Source organism: Lithobates pipiens, unplaced genomic scaffold, assembly GCF_037356315.1.
Source record: "Lithobates pipiens isolate NorthernLeopardFrog02 unplaced genomic scaffold, aLitPip1_a1.2 Scaffold_8, whole genome shotgun sequence".
NCBI lineage: Eukaryota > Metazoa > Chordata > Amphibia > Anura > Ranidae > Lithobates > Lithobates pipiens.
In genome coordinates this window covers 326,627,582-326,638,776 of record NW_027507903.1, presented here as the reverse complement: position 1 = coordinate 326,638,776, position 11,195 = coordinate 326,627,582, and the positions used below count along the sequence as shown (strand labels likewise).

The 11,195-nt window shown below is 40.8% G+C and overlaps 1 protein-coding gene across 2 annotated transcripts in view; it reads right to left on the bottom strand.

Annotated features, from left to right (window-relative positions):
- Positions 1-5,334: 5,334 nt before the first annotated feature.
- Positions 5,335-11,195, bottom strand: part of DPYSL3 (dihydropyrimidinase like 3) — a 223,975-nt gene continuing 218,114 nt past the window's right edge. For both annotated transcript variants that reach the window (XM_077472957.1, XM_077472958.1), the window contains exon 14: positions 5,335-8,267. In XM_077472957.1, the coding sequence (XP_077329083.1) occupies positions 8,182-8,267 (86 nt within the window). In that variant the 3' untranslated portion in view covers positions 5,335-8,181. The remainder of the gene's footprint in view (positions 8,268-11,195) is intronic.

The following is an 11,195-nucleotide window of genomic DNA, read 5'->3' as shown; positions in this document are numbered from 1 at the left end:
GGGGGGTTAGGGGGGTACCTTAGAACTAAAGGGGGCTAACCCTAACTGCCCTAACAGTTATTAGTCACAAATGACACCTGCCGGGTGATCAGGGGGTTAAACCTTTATTAGGTAATAAATGGCGGGTGCCCTGAAACTATAAAAAAATAACTAACCAACCAGCGTCACCTGTAACAGTTATATGGTGATCACTGGTGAAAGGGTTAACTAGGGGGCAATCAGGGGGCTTTATGCGGTAGTATATGGGGGTCCCTAGCGCTATAAAAAGCTGCGGCGAACCTAAATACCTACCTGCCTAACTAGCGTCACCTGTGACACTAATACGGCGATCAGAAAAATGATCGCTTATTAGGCTGGGTTCACACTGGAGCGATGCGGAAACGCCGCGAATCCGCGGCGGGTTCCCGCATCGCATGCCTCCCGGCGGCAGTTCACACTGCCCTATGCGAACTGCTGGGAGTGTCAGTGAAATGTTACTGACACCCCCAGATCAGTTCGCATATCGCAGTGCGATCTGCAAACTCGGATCGCATGGTGTGAACACCCATGCGATCCGATTCTGCTGCGGGCCAAAAAAAGGGTCCCGTGCGAATTTGCGGCGGGTGCGGCGGGTGTGGCGGGTGCGGCGGGTGCGGCGAATGGCTGAACTCGAATCGCACAGAGATCGGATGTGATTTGCACTGCAGTGCGGTGCGAATCACATTCGTTCTCATAAACCGCTGCAATGTGAACCCAGCCTTAGTGACACTGGCGACGGGGGGTGATCACGGGGTTAAACCTTTATTGGGGGGGTTAGGGGGGTACATTAGAACTAAAGGGGGCTAACCCTAACTGCCCTAACAGTTATTACAGTCACAAATGACACCAATGCAAAAAAAAAAAAAAAAAAAAAAAAAATGACATTGGTGTCACTGTGACTGGGGGGCAGGGGTAATTGGGGGGGTGATCGGGGGGTAAAGGGGGGGTGTGAGTGTGCCTGGCATGTTCTACTGTGTGTGGGATGTGTTGGTGCAACTCACTGATCCGCTCTCCTCCGTGTCGGAACGAAAAATACCGACACGGAGGAGAGAATACATCACTTCCTCTCCTGTGTTTACATTACAGGAGAGGAAGTGATGTCACCGGGGATTTCCATTCGTCGGGAGCGATCGCGAGGGGGTGGCCATGAATGAATGGCCGTCCCCTCGTCCGGGATCGCTCCCGAACGAAAACCGACCGCCGCAGGCACCGGGCGGGGGCCCGATCGGGCCCCCGACCCGCGGGAGGCAAATCACGTACATCTACGTGCTTATGCCTGCCCGTGCCATTCTGCCGACGTACATCGGCGTGAGGCGGTCGGCAAGTGGTTAAAGAGAAGGGTTTTCATGGATAGTCTAACGATGGATAGATTAGGAGACAGATTGGGGTAGGGAGTTCCAACGGATGGGAGAAGCTCTGGAGAAATCCTGGAGGCATGCATGGGAGGAAGTGACAAGGGAGCTAGAGAGCAGGAGGTCTTGGGAGGACCAAAGAGAGCAGCTTGGTTGGTATTTTGGGACTAGGTTAGTGATGTAGCAGGGGGCAGAGTTATGGATGGCTATGTAAATTATTGTTAGTACTTTGAATTTTATTCGTTGGGTCAGTGGAAGCCAGTGGAGGGATTGGCAAAGAGGGGTGGAGCACACTGAATAGTTGATAAAGTGGTTAAGTCTTGCAGCAGCATTCATTATGGACTGAAGGGGGGATAGTCTATGTAAAGGTAATCCAATGAGGAGGGAGTTGCAGTAGTCACAAAATGTTGCCGTCACACACACCCTACACCATCTGAACCAAATAAGTTTATTTTGGTCTCATCAGACCACAGGACATGGTTCCAGTAATCCATGTCCTTAGTTTGCTTGTCTTCAACAAACTGTTTGTGGGCTTTCTTGTGCATCATCTTTAGAAGAGGCTTCCTTCTGGGACAACAGCCATGCAGACCAATTTGATGTAGTGTGCGGCATATGGTCTGAGCACTGACAGGCTAACCCCCCCCCCCCCCGACCCCACCCCTTCAACCTCTGCAGAAATGCTGGCAGCACTCATACGTCTATTTCCCAAAGAAAACTTCTTTGGTTGACCATGGCGAGGCCTGTTCTCAGTGAAACCTGTCCTGTTAAACCACTGTATGGTCTTGGCCACCATGCTACAGCTCAGTTTCAGGGTCTTGGAAATCTTCTTATAGCCTAGGCCATCTTTATGTAAAGCAACAATTCTTTTTTTTAGATCCTCAGAGAGTTCTTTGCCATGAGATGCAATGTTGAACTTCCAGTGACCAGTATGAGAAAGTGGGAGTGATTACACCAAATTGAACACACCTGCTCCCCATTCACACCTGAGCCCTTGACACATTAACGAGTCAAATGACATTGGGGCGGGAAAATAGCTAATTGGGCCCAATTTGGACATTTTCACTTGGGGTGTACTCACTTTTGTTGCCAGCGGTTTAGACATTACTGGCTGTTTGTTGAGATATTTTGAGGGGACAGCAAATTTACACTGTTATACAAGCTGTACACTGACTACTTGACATTGTAGCAAAGTGTAATCAGTGTTGTCACGTGAGAATATATATATATATATATATATATATATATATATATATATATATACACATACACACATATTACATATGTGTTATTTATTTATTTTTTACTGACGTTGATTATATATATATAATATAAAATGTATTTATTGATTTTTTGCTGATGTTCATCATTGTAGGTACCCATAAACTCACAAAAATGTGTATTTTTTTCATAAAATCTTAATTGTCTGCCTGACTGGGGATTAAAGGATGTCTTTTTTTTACCAAAATATATATTAAAACTAAATGCTGTTACCCTTAATCTCAGAAGGTTGAACTGTATGTAAAAAAGCAGATACCTATTTGTTAATCTTAGCCTCTAGTGCTCCAGAAGGTCTAAATTTTTGAGTCATGTACAGTTATTAAAGTAAATGTAGTTTCTCGTCTGTGTTCTGAAATATAGTTATATGAACTGATGATAAGACAACTTAGGGGGAGAAAATTGAATCTCTTGTGCAGACATGTTATGTGTGAACACTGTGTGAGTCTGGATTCTGCTACAACACAGAGCCCCATGGTGCTTTCATTGTACTTTTGACATAATGTGTTTAACAATATATTCATATATTCAGCATTTAACTGAAATGAATGCAAAAAGTACAGCATATATTGTGCAGCATGTTTATGAAAGTGAAAATAAATTTTGTTAGCATCAGTAAAGAATTTCATTTTTATTCAAGCATCTAAGCAATTTTCCCAATATTTGTTCTTATTTCCTTTTATATTCTGTACCTTTGCCTCGTTTTTAACATGTTCATTTTTAGTTGTAACGTTCTACCCTGATCACTTGTTTTCTTTTATCTCTCTATTATGACCATGTCCTTTTGTTTGTTTTTCATTGTAATTTATATGGCTGTCCTTTTAATTTGAGATGTAACACAAATGAAGACAGATTATATTGGCCCTAGGGCGTAACTGTGTGCATTAGATAGCTAAAAGTACATTGCAGACTTAGAGGCAATGGTGGGAGAATGAGAGAATGTGAAATTTGCTATGTGTGTCATTTCAATGCACTTTCTTACTGTTACCTATTTACTGACAATTGGAGATCCAGTTTAATGAATCTGAATATAGTTCAGAGATCTACTTTGTGGCACAGTCTATAGATCTGGCATCTTTATGAAATAAAATATGAAATTATAAATTAAATCAATAACAGCACTTGTGTTTTCACATCTTTATCTATTTCCACATATTATTAAAAACGCTTTCACCTTTGTAACAGCGGTAGCAGCTATGAAATGCACTTATAAGCATCTTTTGCCTCCTAGTGGTGTGTATGTAGTACTACATGTTTATGATGAGTACTCTTGCAGCAACTGTACCTGTGCATCTGTTAATGAAAACTCAATTCCACAATTCACTTTGAAAGCAGGATAACTAAAAGAGCATTTTTTTTTATTTCTACACTTTTTTTTTTTTTTTATCATATTAAGCCAGGAGTCTGAATTCAGTAGAATAGATATTCAGCATTGCAGTGATTTATCACATGATATACTATGCTGTACTGTATTAGCTATTGGTACAATGCTTACATAACGTACATTTTGGGGGGGATTTACTAAAACGGGTGCACACGGAATCTGGTGCAGCTCTGCATAGAAACCAATCAGCTTCTAACTTCAGCAGTTACGTTTTAACAATAAAACCGAGAAGCTGATTGGTTACTATGCACAGATGCACCAGATTCTGTGTGCACCAGTTTTAGTAAATATCCCCTTTATATCTATGTCTATAACCACCTCCTGTGCTGCTAAAGCCTCATACACACTATCAGACTTTGTACAAACTTTCCCGTGGATTTTTGTACAAAGGGCATCGGCCGTGAACTTATATTGCATACACACGGCAGGGCTTTTTCAGCTAACTTTCACCAAATCACATGGTTTTTCTGCTCTTTACCGCCACCTTTGGTCAGCTTCTGTATTGTTGTCTGATCTTTTGTATAGGTTCTGAGCATGCGTGTTTGTACTTTGTACAAAAGTCCTATGGTTTTCTGTACACACGATCAGACTTTGCTCCATCGGACTTTTGTTTCCAGAAAGTTTGTCCGTTCGCACAGCCAACAAAAGTCAGATGAAAACCTAAAAAGTTTGTCCGATGGAGCGTACACATGGTCTGATGTTGCCTTAAAACAGCTAATTTGCATGTTTGTTGTCAAAAAGACTGATCGTGTGTATGGGCCTAAACACAACAACTGGCAGACTGAGCTGACTAAAGTGGGAAACTTTATTGTTGATTTGGATTCTCACAGCTAGTCGCTGGTACATAAACCTACAAATACATATTAGTGATGCACACAATTTTTATGTACTGTAATCCCATACTGTACCTACCTACATTTCTAAATGTAATATACCCTAGTCACTGGGGTTGATTTATTAAAGGCTGTACACTTTGCAAAGGAATTTCCCCTTAGCTTAGTGAATGGTGTGAAGCTTTACTGACTTCCTCCATACAATCATGTGCAAGCAAAAATATATTTATTTAAAATTTTCCTTCTGTGCGGGTATTCTTTTCAAAGTGAAAATTTCAGTAAGCCCTGGGAAAAAGTAAAATTGCCTTGCAAAGCAAACAGCCTATTTGCCTTTAGTAATTCAACCCATTGTCTCGCTGCATCAGCCCCCCCCCCCCCCCCCCAATCCCTCAATACAAGCCTAGCACCTGATCAATCAATAGTCATATAGGTGGAGCAGTTAATGCATATGCAAAAAAGCAATGGAAGAAGATACTGGATAGTGCTACTACTTTATTTTGTCCAGCCCATAGGTTCACATTACAATTAACCTTTACAGTACCCATCATATACAACCAGGGCCCACAAAGACATCCACAGTTCAACAAGGACCCTCAAATGAAGCTACAAGCTCCCTCTATTTACTTTGCAGAAGGACAATGCTAAGCACTAGCAGAGAGCAGGGAAAGCATTATACTTCACTCGGCAAATGAATAAGGAGGAGTTCAAGTGTCTAGGAAGTATATGCTGACCCTAGATGACGTCTAAACAAATATGGCACCAGCCTCGTGGAAGGAATAGAAAATCAAGACCAAGTCAGGAGGGATTCTGTGATCTAATAGATTGCTAATAAATACATCTTACAATACCTATAGTGGGTGCATGTGTAAAATAGATCTGATGCAAGAATCACTTAGGACTCTAAGCTCTATTTTTTCATAATGTCTCACCTTTTTGCTTTTCTATAACTAGGTGTTCATTGTTACAGCTGTCATAACCCATCCCCTCTTGCTATCTCTAATACTTTCCCTCTGCATTAGCCTTTCTCCACCTTTTCAACACAGAGGAACCTTTGAAATAACTTTCTGGTCTCAGGGAACCCCTTCTAAAAATTACTGTGTCTACAACTCATGATACATTAGCGTGATGGCCAGCGAAAAGAATGCTCCTTAAACTTGTGGTCACTGGGAAGAATTACCTCCTCACAGATAGCTAAAAGATCAATGGTGTCAGTGGGAACTTATCTGACAGAAATTGCTCATTGCTCAAGGAACCCCTAGCAAACTCTGGAGGAACCCTGGTTGAGAAACCCTGCTCTATACCTACATATTACCTTGAACTGAGATCATTTGACAACCTAAAAGGATGCCGCTTTGCAATATTTTGCCCATAATGGCATCAGGTTAAAGACTTTGGCTGGAGAAACAACTTTTCAATCTTGTCTGAATCCTTTCCTTTTGACATAAATGAAAATGCATATTGACGTGTGTTGTGACAAGTGTTAACGTGTAATGTAAAGTGCATTAAAAAACATGTAGACACATGTTGGTTTCAATGGTAGGCACACAGACACATATTTTAAACCCCTGATTTTCTAGTCCCAGGTAACCTGAAATCTAGTCAAATTAAACCACCTATCTGTCCAATGATCCAGGTGACTGCTAAATGGTTACATGTTGCTTGATTTCTTTGTAGTAAGTTAAAAAGTAATGTACGCCATGTGATAAACATGTGACTACAATCCATAAATGTCCCAGTCTGACTTAAACCCTCCTTTTCTGGTTGCGGTTTCTGCAATGTTAGGACTTTTTATTTTAATTTAGCTGTATATTTTCATGCCATTACCATGTACCACCACCAAAAAAAAACTTTCAAAATAAATTCTCCTTATGATCGCAGCAATAACATATGTGTGTGTGATTTGTTCTTTGTACCTGTAGTAGGGTCAAGAAACAAAAGGTTTTTTGTGTCCTACCTAAACACACTGACAATAAATATAAAACAGTTTTTTTCTTACCTAAACGCACTGATACTGACACTATCTGTCAAATCCACTGACACACTGCCATTAACTGATATTTACACTGCCACCTACACTGTCACTACCACTGACATCTACACTGCCACTAACACTGACACCTACACTCACTAAGCTAGGTTAAGCATTGAACAAGTTCATCTTTTTTTTCAACAGGCTTTTTTTTTGTATAGGGGTTTCCAGTGAGGAGGAATATATAAAATGGGGGAGACTTTCTAAAATTGGAGCACACAGAATCTGGTGCAGCTCTGCATAGTAACCAATCAACTCCTAACTTCAGCTTGTTCAATTAAGTTTTTCCAATAAAATCTAGAAGCTGATTGGTTACTACAGTATGCACAACTGCACTGCATTATATGTGTGACAGTTTTAGTGAATCTACCTTAATATATCTTTTCCTCCTCCCTAGCAGAGAAGTCTGTTGTCTCTTCACTTCATAGAGGACAGACAACACAGAAGTGGCTGCAGAATGATCGATCCCTGTGATAGCCAATCAGAGTTCCGATCGCTCGTTAGTAGAGACCTGGGGCTGTCATAGGCAGCCCAGTCTCAGTGCTGGGAGTGCATGATTGAGCATGCTCCCAGCACAAAACGCAAGGACACATATATGCGGCACCTGGGTGTAAAGCCAATTTTCTGGACAGCACATATATGTGTTACGGTGTCAGAAAGGGGTTAAATATGATCGCTCTTTGTTATGCTTATTTTTGTTTGAAATAAAAAAGATCTCGCAATGTGTGGGTGATTTGCTGTTTTTCCTCTGTGACTTCGAGTTTTGGCAAACATCATATTCTACGGGTTGTCTACATTTCTAAACCTCATCACACAAACAACAGTTTTTGTGGGACCTCCATTTTATTGCAATTCTTGTATAAAAACAGAAAAGCTTGGTGATAAAGGAAGATCCATCATGTTTCACAACTAACTGTATCCACCAGATATTTGTTTTCAATGCCTTATTTAAAAAAAAAAAAAAAAAAAGAAAGAAACAAAACAAAAAAAAACAATATATAAAATAACCACATGGAAATGTAACCTGATCAGCACCCTCTGGTAACTGCCATCATCTGAACTGCATGCACTGGGTTGAAATTAAGGCTATGCAATTATGAAGAAACAAAACAGCAACACTTTAAAGCTAGGTAGCAAAAAGCATTTGTAAAATGTAAGGCCTGAAGGTTAACAAATCTTCAGATTGGACTTGGTTTCAATTTTATTTTTTTATTTTTTATTTTTTTTTGCCTGTCTGAAACACCAATTGTACCATTTTGGTTTTCCCACTCATTTAGGTTTCTTGGCTGTTTAGCTGAGAGATGTTATATTAGAACGTCCACCAGGGGGATTTACGATTCTCCTGCTGCTGCGGCCACTATCATCTGACTGGTTTCCTGCAAATAGTAATATAAAATGTTAGAAGAAATAATGAAGAGGCAATGTAACAACATAAAATACAAGAAATAAACTGAAAAACGTCCTATATGTATGCAATCAACACATCATTTCTTTGTTTGCGAGCTATAAAAACTATAATTTCCATATTTCACCTATAGCTCAACCTATCGGTGTAATTGTTTAATTCCATAATTCTTAAAGGAAACCTCTGGGTTTCTATGTGTGGAGTGCTGCAAACAATGGTGTGACGGTCCCAATGACGCTAAGAAGAAAATTTGAATCCTCATATTACTAAAAGGAATCCTAAGAAGATTTCTGTTGCTGCTTGATGGGTGACAGAGTGACATTTATACCCCTGACCTAAGATCTGTGCACTCTACCCCAGTTGTGTAGCCAGCCTTAGTTTCACACTCAAAAGATCAGATGCCAAAGCTACGGAAGGTACATCAAGGTGGAAAGCAGAAAGAATCTGCCCATCTACTGTTGTCAATATACAGTACATAGAACTGGCACAAAGAGTAGTGCAATAATTGCCCTACTCAATATTAATATCATAATACAACACTATTTCACCAATAAAAGTGTGCAACCTGTGCAGGAGCATCAACAGTGATGTCCAAAGCAACTGCCACTAGCAGGCAAAGCAACAGTATTGGACCTTTAAACCTTATGGATGGGAGTGTTGTCCAGACCCCCACAATCCTGTCCAGGGTTGTGGGGGTCTGTAGGCAGGGGGGTTATTGGAGCCTAGAAGCCCCTTTAACAATAGGGGGCCCCAAGATACAACACCATATGTGAAAAGGTAAAGTATACTTGGTACCCCTACTCATCCACAAAAACACATTTTCTAAATGTCGCATGGTATACATGCATTGTCAATCACACCGTCCGGTGATCTAGGTCCTTGTGAATCATAATGAATGACAGCCACTGACCCACCCACAAGGAAAAAACCCAATGCCCGCCAAGACACCGCTGATCCAATTGCTTCCCTGTCACCAAATGACATTTCCAGTTCCCCCTGCTGCTTAAGTATACAAAGGGGCAGGGTCACTCGGGTGACCCTGCCATAGACCAAACATAGACCAAATATGGGCATGAACTAAAGATGCCATTCGACATCAGGGAAGCGATAGAATCAGTTGTGTCTTAGCAGGCATCATTTTTTTTTCCTTTCAAGCGGGTCATTGGCATCGGTAGATGACATGACTGACTATGGATGTACCTTGAGGAAATCTTTTATATATATATATTTTTTTAAAGGACTGTGGGTGGTTTTATTCTTTATATATACCCCTTACTCACTCACATATGGGGAGCCAGTATTTGGGGGAACCCTGATTGTTAAAATGGGCTATTCCGATAAGCCCCCCACCCCCAGGACCCTACAACTCCTGGGTTTCTTGTCCCCATGAACATGGGGACAAGGTGCTTTTGCCAGGAAAAGTAACCCCCCTGGTATCGTCTGGGGGGGGGTTTAATGTGGTTCTGCATGCTGCCCCCTCACCTCTTCTTTGCTAACCCCTTCTGAGGGTCTGGGATTTAGGTCCTTCTTAAAATTCATACCAGATCCAAATGGAATAGTGTGGAATGTGGGGAAACCCCAACATGTTGTTTTTTGTTGCTGTTGTTTTTAAAATTGTACTGGCTTCTTTGTTTACATTCACTGGCTGACAGCTGAATAAGCTGGGCAAGGATGAATCGCTGGCTGTTAGGGTGCTGTCGAGTGCCAACTCCTTGACAACCAGCATCTTTGAGTTGGAATTGTCACATTTAGGAGTGGTAGGAATACCACTCCTAAATTTTACACATTCTGTTGCAGTCTGCGGTAAAATAATTTCCAAAAATCGTTTTTTGATTAATTGATAACTGTTTTTGAAAAAGAATGTTAATTTACCACTGTTGTTCATGCGGTGTTTCACATTCACACTTCACATAAGCCCACTGTGTTAAGTTCTTTAAGAGGTCATACGAGAAGAGCCCAATACACCTCTACCGTCAGATATTAATAGCTAGAATCTCTATTGCCAAAGCAAATAAAAGCAGATATTGGGGGCATGGGAGTGATGTCATCGTGGCCCAGCCATTCAAGCAGCTGGAGAGAGCAAACCCAGAAAGAAAACCAGGCAATGATGGAAGCGCCTGTGCCCAGTGGAACTGGTGACAGCTTAGTGCTGTAGGGCTTCGTTTGATAGGCAAGTCTGCCATAATGTGCCAATATGCGTTGCATACTAGCACATTATGGCATAAACCACCTGAGGGCCCGTTAACTGCTTCAGCCCCGGAAGATTTTACCCCCTTCCTGACCAGATCACTTTTTACAATTTGGCACTGTGTCGCTTTAACTGACAATTGCGTCTTTCGACGCTGTACCCAAACTAAATTTGCTTCTTGTTTTTCCCAAAAAATAGAGCGTTCTTTTGGTGGTATCTGATCAACTTTATTTTTTGCGCTATAAACAAAAAAAAGAATAAAAATGACAAATTTGAAAAAAAAAAAGAATGTTTTAACTTTTTGCTATAATAAATATCTCCAAAGTTTAAAAAAAAAAAAAAAAAAGAATTTCTTCATCAGTTTAGGCTAATATATATTCTGCTACATATTTTTGGTAAAAAAAAAAAAATCGCAATAAGTGCATATTGATCGGTTTGCGTAAAAGTTTTAGCGTCTGCAAACTATGGGAAAGATTTATGGCATTTTTATAATTTTTTTTCACTAGTAATGGTGATCTGCAATTTTTAGCGGTACTGCAACATTGCAATGGAGAGATTGGAGACTTTTGACACTTTTTTGGGACCATTGGCATTTATACAGAGATTTATACAGAGATCAGTGCTATAAAAATGCACTGATTACTGTGTAAATGGCACTGGCAGAGACGGGGTTAACACTAGGGGGTGATCAAGGGGTTAAATGCATGTTTT